This window comes from Bombus bifarius, unplaced genomic scaffold (genome assembly GCF_011952205.1).
Source record: "Bombus bifarius isolate JDL3187 unplaced genomic scaffold, Bbif_JDL3187 scf7180000007996, whole genome shotgun sequence".
NCBI lineage: Eukaryota > Metazoa > Arthropoda > Insecta > Hymenoptera > Apidae > Bombus > Bombus bifarius.
The window spans coordinates 153165-171311 of record NW_022884376.1 but is presented as its reverse complement, the minus strand read 5'-3'; the positions used below and the strand labels follow the sequence as shown (position 1 = coordinate 171311).

The 18147-nt window shown below is 47.0% G+C and overlaps 1 protein-coding gene across 2 annotated transcripts in view; it reads left to right on the top strand.

Moving 5' to 3' along the window:
- The window catches only part of LOC117205937 (neurogenic locus Notch protein), a 182838-nt gene that overhangs the window by 110217 nt on the left and 54474 nt on the right, over positions 1-18147 (top strand). For both annotated transcript variants that reach the window (XM_033444800.1, XM_033444801.1), the window contains 2 exons: positions 7479-7835; positions 9794-9949. In XM_033444800.1, the coding sequence (XP_033300691.1) occupies positions 7479-7835; positions 9794-9949 (513 nt within the window). The remainder of the gene's footprint in view (positions 1-7478; positions 7836-9793; positions 9950-18147) is intronic.

Sequence of the window (18147 nt, the reverse complement as noted above, 5' to 3'; positions counted from 1 at the left end):
GTTTCGAGCGTTCGCGAAGCAAAATATTCGGATAATTTCGAGTCGCATTAGAAATTGCTTCCGTAAGTGTAGCGGATGACAGAGTTGTTCGCGTTTACGAGTCGAGAGAATCGAGGTCCGGAGAGAAAGAGCGCACGATTGTCTTAACGGCATGGAACGATGCACTCAGCCGGGCTGGGAATCGTTACGATGGCGTACGAGTCACTAAGGGCTCTTTCTAATCGTTACCCTCTTTCGGACTGTCTGGGAATTGTAACGAGCCTGTAAAGCAACTCGAAGGCTTCTCTCTCACTCGCGCGCGCGTCTCGGTTCGTTAATCGGAGACCTAACGAGAAGCGAATCGCGTTGCAATAATTACTCCCCTTACAGGGACACGAATGCGCGCCGCGTGTATCGACGTGGACGATGTCGGTTTGCACAGTCGCGCTAATCTGCTAATAAGCCGCACCCCTGTTTACCTGCAACTGGTTTCTATCTTTGGTAACTGTATTCCCTAAATATATTTTCCAAAAATTGAACGACTGCCCTCTTCTGGTTCATTATACTCGTATCGTACGAGCAAGGTTTTTTTTAAGTCGTGGCAGACGCGAATTACTACGTCACGAATTAAATCACAAAGCAAGAGGGTGAATCGTTTATACGATGGCGACTAATGTTGGCGACAGGTGTATCCGCGATTCGCCATGGCGCAACCACGTGGCCGGAATAATTACAACGTTCGTAAGGACGGAGAAATAATTTTTCCACGGGCACCCCCGTGGCGTGCTCGTGGCTACCCGGTGCCAGCCGTGCTTTTTGGTGGGGAGGCACGGGCCGCTGTTAGCCTTCCTCTTCGCATCGTGGGCCCCGATGGGATCCAGTGCTTCTCAACCGAATCCCGTCTAACCGCCGCTTCCGAAATTCCAGGGCAAGGACGCCATATGGTGAAACGAGACGCGTCACTTCCGCGTCTTGCGTTTCTTTTTCGTTGCGGGGAAACTCTCCCCTCTATACCGTCTCCTCTGTTCGCGCAATCGTCTTTCCTACGCGAACGAGTAGCAAAAATTTCGTTTCTTCCAATTCATCTACGATTCACTGCAATCGTAATCGTACTTGGCATAAGCGAGATTATCGCAAACTGTTTCTCGGTTAACTCGATTTAGTCGCAAATAAGGATGCTCGAGTCGTCGTCATCATGGAAGTACACGGATAAATGAATTTTTCGTTGGTTAGTAGATTGTCAGCAGCGGTAGTATCGCGAAAGTGCCGTTACCCTCTTACGTCGGCGGTATAACGAAAACGAAGGAACGATGCGTAACTCGTTCGCTACGATTCCACTAATCGATATTCCCAAGTTCCTATGCCATAGGTAATCTCTTAAGAGAGTTAGTTACACACGGTTCCGTTTATATTTCTCGTTTTGCTTCCTACCTACAACTATTTTATCGATATTATCGGCATTTCGTTGCTATCTGACTGCCATCGAATTGTCCATTTTTACTGGAACGCCGTGCGTTTCCCGCAAAGATAACTCTCTATCGGATCGCAAGATTTTCTCGTGACGCCCCTAATGATACCTTTTTTGCGTGCACGGTGAAACGCTCTTGGAGCGTGAAAGCAGGAAGTCGAGTAAGGTTTCTGGCTGTTTAATCCGTCGTTGGATGAGTACCACTGGTACTGGCACAGTCGGCGGCATGAGAATTTTCCCACAGTCCCCACCATGAATCTTGTGGCCGCACACCCGCTCTCGCGACGTTGCCACACCTTTGCCCGGCTGAGAGGCACTGACGGCACTGTATTGCCCCGTTCGAGTCTCCCTCCCTCCCTGCCTCTCTCTCTCTCTCTCTCTCCCTCCCTCCCCCCATCTCTCCCTCCTTCCCTTCCTCTCGAGAACGAGAGAACGAGAGAACGAGAGTTCGGACAGACAGAGACAGGATTATCTTAATGCTGTGACAAGATGATCGGAGAAAGGTGAAAAGAAGAGAAACACACGGTGTCGATAGTCGGTAGGTTCGATACGCGCATAGTTGTTCGTTAGAAAACGATCCAAGCGAAGGAGAATACGGTGGAAACACCGGCGATTTGGAAAAAGCGATTCCAGCGAGAGAAACTCGAGACGCGAAATCGCTTGGTAACGAAACAGTGGCGTTATGTTACGAATCGGAAGGACGCTTCCTAGTTCCCTTCCTAGCGGAGGGAAATAAAACGATACGTTCGTGGTAACGAAGCCACGACAATGCAGAGACACGGGGTCAAAGGGTTTCCAGCGTTTTTTTGTTTTTTTTTTTTGTTTTCCTCTTTTCACGCGAGAATCTATCGCCCGACGAGTCGCTTCTCCGTGGTTCGAAGAGGAAGAGACGCGTTCAGGAAGCGAGTCGAAATGCCTGGATTCCTTCGAAACATTTAGAATTTAGAAGGATCCGTCGGACGAGCGGAGAAAGGGCGATCCTTTTCTCCTCCTCCTTCTTCTTCTTCTTCTTCTTCTTCTTTCTCCTTCGCTGTTCACCGGGGTGAGCCTGTCGTGTAGCGACCGCCAGTGAATGAAATCATTCCGAGCAGTTGGTCGAACCTGCGGACTGACTAATCGTCAGCGCTTTACAGGATTCTCGAAATTCCCGTCGAAAGTCTTCGACCTTGCCATCCTAACCAGATTGTTCTCGAAGCGTCCTCGAATATTCTCCGACGCGATCGTTTCTCGTAATTGCGCCATCAGACGCCAAACAGCGATTTTTTTCGGACGTATCGAAACAAAGACGAAAACGAACGACGAAAAACAGTACGGAGGGAAAGGGGCGAATAATAATATCGCAAAAGCTATTGGAGCGTCGTTCTAGCCGCCGAAAGAGAGCAGACGAAGCAAACTAGAAGAGGGTAATGCATCTGTAACGAAGTAACGGATACGCGTATCCTTGGTCGAATAGGGTCCGCACCGCGTGCAACCTAAAGGTCGAAGCTCGTGGACGATGGCGATTATAGGCCTTCGTCGCAGCTTGATTTATAAGCGGTAGAGAACGTTGTTCCCTCCCTTCGTAACACGCACCCACGCGCGTAATCTTCTCGAGCAGTACCACCCTTGTTTCTTCTACTTTCGCGAATCATCGTCACACCACGTCCGCTCGTTTTTCTACTGGCAGCCCGCGTGCTTCGGACCACCTCGCCATTATACGCTCACCAGGAGAACCAGATAGAACTCGCCACGAGGATTTGGCAGAATTCCGGGAACAAGAGGCTTCTACCTTATGGAAATAAGCTCTCGTTGTTAGCGGGGATATATCCCCTCTTTGGGCGCTCGCGACCTCGCGAAGAGTGCGATCGGTATTTATACGGATACTTCTGGCCTAGGATGATATCCGTTACCAGCGTGTGAGCGACGAGTGTGTAACGTCAATTCATATCAGAGACCAGGCCATACACCACGGACAGGATGGCACCCAGATACCTGCATATCCCTGGCGCGCACCCTCAATAGTCTTAAGTGCCTACCAGGGGCCTTGGCATTTTTATAGTTAAGGTCGTTCGGACCAAGCGAGTATTTCCTGACGTAAATTCCGTCCCTTGTCCTTAGATACCCCCACCCCTAGCTTTCCTCAGACACAGTATCGTCAGTAAGACGATTCACTTATTCTGTATCCTTAGAATAGTCAACATATCTATGTCGGTCTCTACTCTTATAAGTCGCGTACTTAATGTATCGTTGTAACTAACTTTGACATAATGTGGCTGGAGTGAATTGTGATTTATGTTAATTCAGTGCGTGTTACCTTGTGATTGCTGAATTCATAATAAAGGTTGATTAAAACCAAGTAAATAGTTGTGTTACGACTCAACTATATTTTATTTTCACCAACCAACCCAAAAATTACGTGACAAGTGCGTCTTTCTTCGGGTTCCGACCGTTCCTCGATTCTTCGTACGTTCCGATCCATGTTATCGATTATCGAGATATTTGCGTGTATTCTAAAGGAACTAGGAAGGCTAAAGGAACGCAGCCGTACGTATTACTCGTTTCCTGGATTTTCAATTAATTTTAATCTTAATGCGAATAAATTGTAAGACAAAAGAAGAAAAGAAAGTTCGTTCCAACGTAGGATGAAATAAATAGAAAATTTCAAAATTGTTTTATTCGTTGGTTTACCAAGTATTGCTTTTAAAAGTATCACTCGTTATATTCCGCTTTTATAAATACCGAAATTACTTTCAAGTTCGAAATAAAAGACGCGTTTAACCGTATCTGTGGAAATAAATATTAAACTAGAACAATGAAGGAGGAAAATACGCGCGAAACAGTTGGTAATAACGGTATTAAAAAATCAACCTTATTTTCAAACACCGTACGCGTACGGTAGCATGGTCGTGTATCACGGTAAACAGTTTTTAGGACGCATCCCTGCGTTCCTCCGAGAGACGGTTGGCAAAAAGGGAAGAGAAGGGAAGAAAAGCGGTCGCAGTGGATGAAAGGACGCGCGCGTCTGCTATGAACGCGGAACGAATGGTCCGGCAAATACGTAGATTTTTTAGTGAGTTCCAAGCACGATGATCCTTCTTTTGTCCGCGTCAGTGTCGATATCAAAGGCAATCGATTCGCCCCGGAACCGTGGCGATACCTCCGTGTCTCTCGTCTCCGCGCTTCTTGCCTCCTCTTTCACCGTCGTACCGACCATCGTACCCAATATATCGACAGTTTTTTCCTTCACCTTTCGTTCGCTTTTCTTTCTTGCCATCCAGTTCCATCAAATTCCCCTTTCTCCTGTCCGGATAAGCAGAAATCTCGCAAAGTATCGATCTAACGAGGCCGGATGAAAGAAGACGGGGAAACGTTGAATGTCGAGTCGGTATCTCGAGTCGTACGTTTCCGGTTACGCGTCATTCGCGACGTGCCATTTGTGGCTGCGTAAATGCACGAACTGGAAAGTATTATAATCTGAACTTTACGACGCAAAGGTTTCACGGTAGCGTGTAAACCGGCCGACCAGTCCCCTGTAATCCGGTAACTCAAGAAGGGAAACCTCCTTGAAATTCCAGTTTCGAATCTCTATCGAAATTCAGACCCGAAGCCCCTGTCTGTACAGCGTATAACCATCTGTTGCGTGGAGAAGTAGATTCGCGGCAACGATTTTCGGCTAAACGCGTCTGCTAAACTCGCCTGATATGCGGCGAGTCGCACGAATCGTCGTATTTATTGGAATCCAAATTTTCTCGTAGAATCTGTCGCGATATTTACCTTTGTCCTACGTTAAACGATACAAAGCGTGCAGAAATTTGAACCCTGTGCCATCGCAAACCTTTTACCCTATGTACTTCTACGTATATCTCATCCGGTTACAAGTCCGCGAGAGAGAATCTTCGAGAGAGAAGCGTTTGGCAATTTTTTGAAACGGATGTCGCCGACCTTGGCTCCCCTCTTTCGCTTCGTACTTTGTTTAAACAACGTCGACGAAATTACGAAATACGTGACTAAACATCGGTTCTAAACTATTCTAAAATGTCTACTTCGAATCGTCGATGACCGTGACACGTACGTCGTATGCATCAAGTACGTATGTATAATGGAAAACGGCAACCTAGTGGAAGATCGTCGCGTCGGGTTCCCTGGCCGAATAATGGTGCAGGCGAAACGGCCGATTTACTTTTGCATCGCTTTAATATTAATGTTACGCCCCTGTTCGGAGGTACAACAACGGTACGTACTTATAGGATCGATTGGGAATTTTTTCACTCCGGAACGAAACTTTAACTCGTATCGACCGATACTTACGTATGTATGTACGTATACGTAACATACGTGTGCATGTATGACTCTGAAACCGGTGCAGATGCACAGGAAGTTTAGTTAACCGCTCTATCGAGAATAAATTATACCCACCATTACAGTTGATAAACACGCGATTCACGAGTGGATTTGCATCGTTGACCGACTCCACCGATACCGATAGTAAAATACCACCACGGTAGGAAAGTGGATGCGTTTTTATCCGCTTCTTCGCGTATAACGTTGCGTGCGAGACAGAGACCATTTTTCTCCACCTTCGAACCTCCTCGGACCAATACCTCTAAACATCATCTACGCTCTATAGCCACTTTCGATCCTTTCGTCCTTTCCCGTTAAAAATGCCCATCGTTGTTAACATTCGAAACTTTGCGTTTCAAGAAAATCAAGCCAGGAAACATTACGTTACGGCACCGTTAGTTTGAAAAGCGAGTTTAGTTTTAACCGATTACATACATACATACATACTATGTAGATACTATTCGTCGACGATCAGCCTGATCGCAAAGCGATGCAAAATCCCCTCCGATCTATTAACCACAGCCTTTAAGTTCTAAACGATGTACTCGTCTTGATCGCGTAGACCCTAGACGAAGCCGCATAAAGAATGCTTTTGCTTCGGCATCGCGCCAATAATCGATCATCACGCTGCTACATCGATCCTGTCGATCTTCCGCCAGAGCCGTTCCCTTCTTCCTCGTGCCTTCGTTTTTGTCTTTCAAGCTGATTCACGCTGATTTTCGTTAGAATTAAACAACGTAACTTCTTCTTACCGCCATTTTTACCAACTGTCTCTGAATATTCCCTTCGTTAAACAGTCGGCTGGGTCCTTGTTCCGCGTGGACGCGAACACCGTTCATCATCGTGCGTTCATCGTTTTGTTCGTTGAAACCGTGCAACTTCGTAGTAGAAAAATCGATCGACACAGACAACTATCAATTTCACGGTTATCGAGCTATATCGCTCTATCTTGGGTGTTGGGCCGACCGATCGTTTCTTCTTCGGTCTTACCTGCCCTTCGTTCTTCCAGGCCACCGTAATTCCTGGAACGATAAAAGCCTCGACCGCGTAGCCGTGGCTCTACTTTGACATAAAAATTCCTTTTTTCCTTGCACGAGAACAGCGGATACAACGAGTTCTCCTCTTTACGACCATCGCGATCGTCGACAGAATTTGTCCGGTTAGTCTCAGGTTGGGGGAATTTATTTCGAACGCGGATCCGCCATATCTCGATGATCCTTTGTTTGTCCGTTTTTATCCAACGCCGAACACCCTGCCTTCCCTCATGCAGAATCGTCTGTAAATCGCACGATACGCAGCAACGGCAAAGCAATGCGTTTTGTGGCGATAGAAATCGGCTGGACGAAATTTCGTCGACCTTGGAGATCGATAGATTTGACCGAAGGAAAGGAACAAACTTAGATTTTGAAAATTAAAGTTACTCTAGTTAACGTTGCTCTAGTTAACGGTCGAGACTGGAAAATGTGCAGATACAACGATTAAAAGTCGATAGCCGATCGTATTTATAAACTTTGAAAGTTATATTTACCTGTAACACGCACCTTTAACACATCCAATAATCAAATTACCTACTATAAATCATTCGTATCGAAAGATAACGAAAATCGATATCGATCAAAACTACTTGGTAAACGCGTTTGAGAGATGCTCTCGAGAATCGTTCGCTCTACCAGCAAGCTTTCAACATGATCTTTTCTCTGGAATGTTTCAGGTTTCCGCGGAGATCAGTGCGAGGAGAATATCGACGACTGTCCTGGAAATTTGTGCCAAAACGGTGCAACCTGCATGGACAGGATAAATGAGTACTCGTGCCTATGTCCTCCGTCGTACACAGGCACGCAGTGCGAATTGGACGTGGACGAGTGCTCGGTTCGGCCTTCGTTGTGCCACAACGGTGCCACGTGTACCAATTCACCCGGTAGCTACTCGTGCATATGCGTGAATGGCTGGACCGGGCCTGACTGCAGCGTCAACATCGACGATTGCGCAGGTGCTGCCTGCTTCAACGGGGCTACCTGCATCGATCGTGTTGGCAGCTTTTACTGTCAATGCACCTACGGGAAGACCGGTAAGTTCCAGTATCCATCGACACGCGATCGACCGACGGCTTCGCGACTTTGATAACTTGCTAACTTGCCTCGTGACGTCGATTGGCGAGGTGCGTATGGCATGGCACGATGCCACGGGGTAAGATCGTCGAAGGATCGGAGAAAGTATTCGAATACACAGGGACGGTAAAAAGGCGTTTTACCGCTCTACGTGATTTTACAAAAAGGTCGAAGCGACAGATTAAAAATATGTATGACATACGTAATAAACACACAAGAAACAACGACACATCGCGTCTATGGTCTACGGAGGAAATGCTCGTGTCATGTGTTAGCTACCTTTTTCGCTACCGATTCCCCCTAGAATCCCTAGAACCCCTAAAATCTTGGAATCTCAGCGGCAAAGGTAAACACGGTTGCACGAATCGCCAGAGCTCGCAGAACGAATTCGCGTAGCAAGGTACGGCCGACGAGGGGATTCCGTACGCGGAATCGTGTCGGTGATATGCACAGCGAGATCATGAGCGGAGCACCGGCGGAACATCGGCGGAGCATCAGCGGAGCAGGCAGGTGCAACTGCACGTGCAACAATATGATGCAGCCTCCGAGGGTCCGTTGGAATCCCGGGATTCCGGAGGCTGGTGCGCGGCCTAGCCTTACCGAGCGACGACCTTGAGGACTGAAAACGAGTTTCTGTTCTCTGTTCTTACTCGCCTACCCAAAGCCCGGTGCGGCAAAACGTTTTTCAGATCGATCGTGCGTCGACGCCGATTACCAAATACAGGCATCCTTCTTTTGTTACGGTGCAACCGTGCCCCCTGTAATAGCTGCAATCGACGTCAGGTAATCGCGAAAACGAAAAAATTCGCGCGCCACTTGGACAAACCTGTACGTATATATCCCTCCTCTGCTTTAACTTTTACGCTCCGATGTTGGATCGTGGCGGCCATTAGCCGCCATTAGCGGCCACGAATCGATCTTTCCTTTCCTCTCTTTCCTGTTATCGTGATATTAGGAATATTCAGCTCCTCGCGCGTTCCTCGACGCTCACGCTTGTTACCTTACACCTTACGTCGAACCATTCCACTTTTAAAGCGTCTGTCTAAATCAAGAAATCACGATATTCGGAAAATGGCTTACGCGATACGAACGTCTACCAGTCAACGTACTTGCAATGTCCTGGCCACTCGCACGCATGACGATGGCGGTGTTAAAGCCCAGTGGCTTGGTTTCTTTCACGTACGAACACGGTTACAGTTAGTCGCGGGTGTAATCGTGCATCTGCGTGGCGGCTTTGCTTTGCTTTGTACGCGAACGTTCTAAACATCCGCGTTCCGTTATCGAGATCTAACGCGTTCCAACGTCATTCGATACCTATACTTCGCACGCTATACGTCAAAGGATATCTATACTTTTTTCCTGCTTTTCTCCTCTCTGTCGCTCGATTCTTCGAAACTTTAGTTTTAGGAAATTAAAGTAAAAGAAACGATCTATTAGTGAATTGGTAAATTTTTCACGGAAGCTTTTAAAAAGCAAACGTAAGCTCGATTACCATGATCCATAGACGAGCAAGACCGCAATGCCGCTGTAAGATTAAACCCACATCGCAGAGTATTCTATGCAGTCGCAATTGAAATTCCTCGAATGTTCTCGCTGTAGGGAGCAATTAGACCAACTTATCGTATAAGCTCGGTATTTCCAGTAATTTACCGAATGCCAGATTCGAGATTCTCTTGCGAGATCCTCGAGTGTAACGTTTCTAGCTAGACCTCTAGCGGACCGAGCAATACAGATCTTAATGATGTCCATGTTTGGCCGTTGCCGCCGTGTTTGGCGTTCGACGATCGACGCTTTTGTCCTAGAAACGTACGCAACAGCATCTATCGGATTATTCAGGTCCCCTTCAAAATGGCCGACCACCCTCCCCGAGCGATCGGCGAATAATCGGAAGATAAATCGTTACTTTTCCCGTTTCCAGGATTGCTCTGCCATCTCGACGATGCTTGCACCTCAAATCCTTGTCACGAGGGTGCTATCTGCGATACCAGTCCCATCAATGGATCGTTCGCGTGTTCCTGTGCAACCGGATATAAGGGGGTAGACTGCTCGGAGGACATCGACGAGTGCGAGCAAGGTAAGCGAATAAACGGTAGTTTCAAGTTTCGAAAGATCTGACGGTGTTTTTGATTTTTAGTCTCACCAATTCTTTGCTAGATTACGTTTTTCGAAGAGATTTACAATTTCGTAATATCGTACCGCGTATTGCGTAAATGGTCGCGCAACCGTATACTTAACCAATTCGGGACGTAATAAAAAAATAAATTTTATAATCGCCTATTTTTCGTTTGTTCGTGGACTGGCGACCCTAACTTTTTACCATGCAAAGTTAGAAAAAATCCCAGTACAAATCGTTAGTGATAATAAGCAATCACGACTACGATTATCTGGTAAAGTTTTATTTCGAACGAATATTTATTTCCCATGAACTCAACGAATAAGAACGAACGAACGAACGGACAAAAGAATAAAAGAAGAAGGCAAGTGGAGTTGTTAGAACGGCCGTCTCCATTTGTATTTTATCGAGTCGATATGGAAAGATCGATAATCGTTAGATGAGCGCGTATAGTCGTACGCGAAAGCGCCCCTACGGTTCGAATAAATTGAAATCTCGCGCGGATGAAAGCAACAAACGGAGCAATCGATAGATCGCGATCGATTAATTCGTCGTTGGTTACGCTCTATTCGTTCCATAGACTTTGCGGGTTTCTTCCTCTTTCGTTGTTGCCGTTGTCGTCGATCGCGATTCACCGTTGATCACGAAGGTGGAATTTTCGTCGACCGTGTCGCGTCCTATCCGAGTACACGTGTCTGTCAGGCATCGATCGCGCTTTCCTCGATAACCGTTCAGCGAAAAATACAACTACGATTTCTATAGGTATCGTGTTCCGATAAAATTCTACCAGGGCGAACGTTTACGGAGATTAATCCGTTCGTTTCGGATATTTTTGACTTTAAAGACCCGATGTCGTACAATCGCGGAATAAAAGAAATAGATGCTCCTACAATTAGATTCGCGCAAGTGGTATCGCGCTCTTTCGAGAAAAATATCTCTCTCGAACTTCCAACGGAACATCTAACGGAAACGTCGAACTCTATTGCCATTAACGACGCATGAAATCTAACGCAGGCAAAAGACCCGATCGCTGGTTTACGTCCCTCAGATGCTATCGATAATAATAAACGGGGCGAGCGCTCGAGGCGATGAACGAATAATAAGAACACGATAACCGGAGCTGCTGGAAATTTGTCGAAATTACGCCAGCCTATCGCGATTGTGTATCGACGGAGACGAGTACACTAGCCATATATAAAAGGACGTGCTCCTCTCAAAGATATTTGAGAACGGTTGCGCGCGTTTCGTTCGTGATCCGATTCTTAAAGCGGCCGTGCGAACACCTGTAGGGTGCAGTGCACCTTAATAAGTATCCTGCGAGGGCTTGCATCTCCGTTCTTCTTCTTATTTCCCTTTCGTACTCGCCGGCAAGCTTGTCATTCGTCGGCTCTCTTTTCCCCTTCTGTTCCTCTTGAAACAAGTCAGCGGCTTGGCCGCAAGACGCCGCAAACCCACTATCGCAGGATCGATGAACCGGTGAGTCTCAGCGTGGCAGCGACGATTATTAATAATTCCTGCGGTATAATCGATGGTCCGGTGGGAATTTATGTTTCGAAGTACACGTTACACGTTGATATCGGCCGATGGACAGTTGTCTCTAAAGCGTTCGGTCGGGCTCCTTCGAATCCTTTCGATCGAATCGACGTTCAACGACTTCTCCTTGCTGCCTTGCTGACTCGTCTACTCGCAACGCAACGCGTTACGTGTAACGCCGAAATTGCGTGCCAGATAAAAGTCGAGTTTCGTCGAAATTCCGTTCGATTTTTCTCGCTTCGAGCATCTTTTCCTTTCCTCTTACGTATATATCATATATCCGGTCGTTTGCAGAGTTACACGAAATCGTAAGGAGAATGGTGTTTGCTTGTGCGTTAACGCCGATCCAGGCAGTCAGCAACCGCGGAATTCGAGTTTCCGAAATTCTTTGAAATCGTTTCCGAAACTTATTGATTTATCGAACCTTTGGAACGTGTAATCCGGAGAAAATTGAAAAACGAAAAATGGTACTGGTCGAGTACCGGTAAATGGATTCCTAATTAACCGGTGGACAGGCAGTAGTCGCGGTTTAATTAATAGTACGGTGGAGAATCGAAAAGCCAGCATGGGGCCGGCGCGGGGCCGGCGCGGGGCCCGCACACCTCGACGGTTTTCTCGCTGTACCCTACCTACGTACATACGTAAGCCGACTCCGGCTGGCGTGGTTTATCTCGCCACATTATCAACTGGAATTCGATTTATGATATTGCGCCGCATGGAACGCGCTGTCAATCCCACGGTGGCGTCACGTTGACACGGAAATAAAGAAGAGACGACCGTGGCCGTGCTCGATCACCCGTAAACCATGAAAAATGGTAATCGTCATGGTAACGAGAGAGGTAAGCATCGCTAATGCGAAAGACGGTCGATCAAACCTGCAGGCTGTACGAAAAAACGTGGATCGCCTTTTTGTCCTATAACGCTCTATTTTAATATCGGTGGTTAACGTTTTACCTTATTGGGTAATAGAGTTGGAAAAAGAGGTTGCGTACAAGCTCTTTATCCACCTATACAGCATAGCGCACGATATCTGATCGTCTATCGTTCAATCACTCATTCTGAACGCATTGTTCCAAGAAATCGAACGTCTTATTAACTCTTCTTTTTCTATAGTCAATTAAAACTCACGTCCCGTTACGGAGTAGTTGGAGCAACTTTTGTTCAGCGAGACGCGTAAAGACGAGAAAGATCGTACTCGAGAGTTTCGGCATGCCGCCGGATAGTCCATACCGCCGATCTGTCGGAAGCGTCAACAAAGCGAAATCGGCGAATAAACACTTGCGTCCGGTCCATCGTCGAATACCGTAATTCGAATATTCGACGTACGATCGACGAAGAGCTAGCCGAGAAACGTTGCGATAAAAAAAAAAAAGAAAATGGAGGTTGGGAAAGAAGAAGAAGAAGAAGAAGAAGTAGAAAAAACGGTTGAAAACGCGTCCAATCGTAAGCAAACCCCTTTTATTCGAAGGGCTGGATAATAAATACGCGCGGTCTGCCCTGCCGTAGGTGAGCGCACCGGTTAATACGTTTCGTTCCAGACAAACACACTTCATTAATAACGAGAAACACTTGCTTCTCTTCCTTCTTCTTTCTCTTCTCTACTTCGCACAGACATCCGTATCTCCCTGCGAAATGACAGATAGACTCTCTCGCGTTAGCGTATAAGGATCCTCGGTCGTGTTTCTCCGGCGCGTTAATCACGAGCACACGGCGGAATCAAGTGGATTTCGGGGGTGAACGTTAACAATCGGGCTCGTTTGCCTCGATGGAGAGCGGGGGCAGGCGGGGGACACTGTTTATAGGCGTGCCGTCATTACGAAGCCGCGTAACGACCACGCCACGATCACGATTCATTTTCTGTATTTCATTAAACGCGCGCGGAACACGCTTGCGTAGCTGCCTGCAACCTCGGGCAGTAATTTAGCAAACATTCGCGCGGCGTCACGTCCAACCGGGCAATCAATCTGCCGGATCTTTAGTTTCTTGCAGTTTCTCTTTCGTGCACGGTCACTAGCGATTCTTGCCTTTTCGTATCTTATTCTTCTCGAACCGAGAGATTGACCAACCGCTGCTACCGAATGAAATAGTCGCGTACATACGTAGAGCTCCATAGGGAGAAAGCCTGGCCCCTGTCGAGCCGACCGACTCTACCCTGCACCATATTTCGACCGTTGAAGCCTTTTTGTAGCCGCATAACGAATCAAGGATGCCAGTTTTTCTGGACGAGCCAGCCCTATTCGGAAACCCGTTCGTTTTGGACGGTAGACGGCGAACACATCGTGCGTCTTGCTTCGAACGCGAGGATCGTAATTAGGAAGACGTTACTCGAAGACGCGTCTCCTGCTTCCTTTTTCTTCTTCTATCGTCTCTTTTACTTGTCGTTTTCCTTCTCGTTCTTCTTCGTCGGCCGCGTATCGCGGGCCCTCGGACTCGGCCAAGCAAAAATTATCATCAGCGACGAAAGAACCGCGCTACACGGCCGGGACGTATATCCGTATAGTCTGTATAGGCGACGATACGACTATCGTTCGAACGATTCGAACTATCCAGTTCCTACGTAAATTCGAACCAAACTTTTTCTTCGAATCCTTCTTCGAAGATCGTCGGCACCTTAAATCGTAAAAACAAACTTTCCTCGACTTACCTCGACTTTCGCTATGTCAACCGATCACAGCTACTACAAATTCACTGCACTCTGTTTTTCTTCGCGTCGCTCTTTTCTCTCGCGTCGTTTCTTCCATCTTCGACTCGCTTGTTTCTTTTTTTACTTTAATACAAAAATTCGCCCACAACGAAGCAGTGCGATTTTTAACGATTGCAATCTTATTTCGGTTAATTGCAATTTTATTCGCGAGAAACCTCTTCCATGATAGCACGACACGGTATACAGCAAGTTTTTCGTGTGCGACTGCCGCAAAGGAAAAGCATCCCCAACGGGATCGGATAATTTCGAAGAACGAGGTAATTTATTCTGCCCGCGAGACTAATTCCGTTTCGCCGCTCGTCTTCTTGCAATTCGTCCGGAGAAGATCCGACGAGTCGCGAACGAGAAGAAGAAAGAAGTCGTTTGTCGCGTGTGTATCGTTCGAGTAACGCTATAAATATTTACGCCGGATCTCCGAAAATGTCGGCCCGTTTGCGACGAAGGACCACCGCCGCAAACCGGGTCGTTCTTGTCCGGTGTCGAATTACATTGGTCCGGCCATGTTCGCGACCGCCAAAACCCCGCGCGAACGTGACACCGTCGAGACGTCATAATTCGTGACAGCGCAGCGACGCGGCCATGCGAAAGTACCTCGCGTGTCGTGGATCGCGCCATCTCTCCCCTTTTATTCCGGTGTTTTTTCGTTACTCCCTTGCTCGGTTCAGCGTCGATCGAACTCGGATCAGCAGCGAGCGGTCTTAATTTCCAAGCGAGGTGAAGTGATCGCCAGGATGGCGAAGCGACGGTCAAAGGGAGATGGCGAAGTTGCGTGGGTTAGGCAATCCGGTTTGGACAGACGATTTCCTTTTTACAACGTAGATATACGTAGTACGAGAGTAGTACGAGATACGTATCGTGATTTGTAACACGTATCGAAAGATCGTTGCTGGCTCGAGTGGCGATCGAACGTACATCGAATGGTCGAAATACGAGCAATTCCGGCTATCTATCCGATTGTATTTGAAATTGTATTTCGGCTCCAATCGCATTTACCGTACATAGTATTTTATAGCTAGTATCTTACAAATACATAGCATTTTTGCACCGTTCAAGTTGCCGTAACTACGTAAGAATCGACAGTCGAGTGACTCGCGCGTGGAAACTTGCACGCGCGTCTGTTCGAAGCAAAGAACGAGGTGACGTGCCCGAATCAGGGCAAAAGTCAACGAAGAATCGAACAGTCGAACGATCCACCGTCTTTTCACGATCGGACGAATATTCGTACTCGTTAGCCGAGTTGACGCGAACGAGCAAAAATTACAAGCTAAATTGAAGGAAATCGAAGGAAAAATATTTCGTAACCACGCGTCGATCGTAATCTAAACGTCTGTCGAGCGCGTGATTACTAACACTCGCACGAATCGAAGTGTTTATTTTGTACTCCGTACGAGTGGTCGCAGATAGTTTCGAGGAGAATTCTCGGAAAAATCGGCTCGGCGATCAAATTCCTTCCCTTTTTCTTCGCTTGTATTCGCGTAACGGGCACTTGGCGTGAGTTCCGCGAGTCCGATCATCGCGTGCCAGCGCGAACAACGCGGTAACCTGTAACGAAATCCCTTTTCCTTCGTGATCAAGCTCCGTGCCGGTGCTCGAAACCCGCTTCCTCGCCTTCTTCGTTTTAGAGCCAAAGTCGACTCAGCCGGATCTCTCGTCTCAGAATCGGGAGAAACCAGGCCTCCGTTCGCTACCTGTCCGCTAAACAAAGAGCCATTGTTACACCGAAATTTGGCAACGTTGGCCTGACAATGGGGTAAGCCGATACGAGGCACAAGGGGTTCGTATACCTGACCCGATCGTCAGGAATGCTTGCACCATCTTTCCACCAATCGAGTTGGCCTTTAAAATACTCGAAATCGGCGACACTCGTAAACAGCGTCTCTTTCATGGAAAACGTTTCTCGCAAGTTGCGAATTGCAAAAATATGAAAGCCGATAAATGGCGTAAAATCCGTTGATCTTCCACGATATCGGTGAGCAGGTTGCAAGACAGAAGGTCGGTAATAACGTTTTACCGGAAGCGGAGGCCTGAAAAGAGACATTTCCCGTGGTCCGATCTTTTCTCAAGGGAACGCAACGGTGGCGGCGAAGCACCGACCAATCTAATTAAACGCTAAATTGTTATTTTAAGTTTAATAATAACCATAATGACCTCGCGCTCCAGCCTGTGCTCTGTTATTACGTAGATTGCATATTTTCTGGTAGATTAAGTTCCTCGAGAGCAGCTCCTCTCGTCGTCACAGACGGATCGGGCAAAAAGCGCTACCGACCAGCGCGGTTCGACGCGTTTCGGCGCTACTTCCGTTCGCTTCCGTCTATCACGTTTATTTGCGTTTTACGCACAGATTCATTCTCTGTAGCAAGCTATTCTCTTTTTATTCGTAGATTCGACGTTTTTCGACAGAAGCTAGTCATTTTGTTTAACTCGATGTAAATTGACAAGCGCGTTCGATAGCAACCAAGTTCTGTTACATACCATACATCTAGGAACCTGACGCACCACACGCGTCGTTTCCCGGCACTAGCAACATTATTTTGCCCGCCAAATTTCATCTCGATTCGCCATCGATACCTTCCGCGAGTATAGCCGAAACTAGTACCGAATATCACCTGCGATCTTTGCTTGCCGACAAATAATATTGCCAATAAATAAATAATAAACTTTTCAAATATCATAGAATTTCCCCATATTTCTTCTAATAATAACAATTCTCTAGAAATGACAAAATTAAAGCGCTTAATTAAAGCTACCTCTAAAGCACCGTGCGCCAGTCATCCACCTACTTCCCTCGCATCGACTCCGTTCAACTTCAAGTATCGTTTTCTTCCATCATTCGTCGACAACATCGATGCCCACCGTCCTCGAAGATCGTTGGTCGCGTCGTCTCGCGTCCACCTATTCGTCGTCTGTTCGTTGCTCGCGGCTCGCACTCGATCGCCGACACGACCCAGCAATGCGTTTCTTGCCGCCCCCGGTTACCCGGTAACGCGCGTACACCCCTCGCCTTCCGCTTTTTCTTTCCTCTTCCACGTCCCTTGGTGAAAGATCGCGCGCGGCGACAGCAATTGCGAGTTGGAAAAACCATCGTCGAGTTACACGAGAACGGCATCCGACCGTGCCGCGAGCGACGATATCGCTTCAGTTGTTCAAAAACCTCATAAATATCACAAGTAATCGTTGTACGCGTTGCCCTGCGAACGAACCGTAACCAGGTCCCGATGTTTCTTTTCCAATGCCACGCACGTTGTATGCTAAGGGACGACGTGTAACACGGTATCGAACGATTCACCGAGTGATTCGCCGAGTGATTCGCCGAGTGATTCGCCGAGTGATTCACCGAGGATTTTTGATCGCAGATTTTCAAGTGCATCGAAACTTGGCTAAAACCTATAATTCGTGATAGTCACATATCTCTCTCTCTCTCTCTCTCTCTCTCTCTCTTAATTACCATGACGTGGAAATCAACAGTGGCAAAGACACAGCACAGAAGTCTGCGTCGATTTGTTTGTCTTTCGGTAAATGTAGAGAGAGAGCATCGCCGTACTTACGCTAAATCCCACCGAGTCACTAAGAATTTAGAAGTAACGAGACTGATTATTAAACGATATATATCTTTTCCCATAACTGTACCCTTTAATGGTATAAACGCGACGATAAAGGATAGATATAACGACCTCGCACTAGCCTCGTATATCGTAAAAGAAGATTATTCTGATTTTTCTATTAATATCCTATTAACGAGGAAGGAGATGCTAGATACTTATCTTCTTTCTTATCTCTGTAACTGCATTTGATATTCCATATATGTAAGCAATTCAAAACAGTTTCAGCCAAGCATCTAATTAATTGTACGAGAAACGGAAAAAATCGAGAGAAATTTTTACACGATTCTGCACTAAACTGCGAAAGTGAAAACGAACAGACG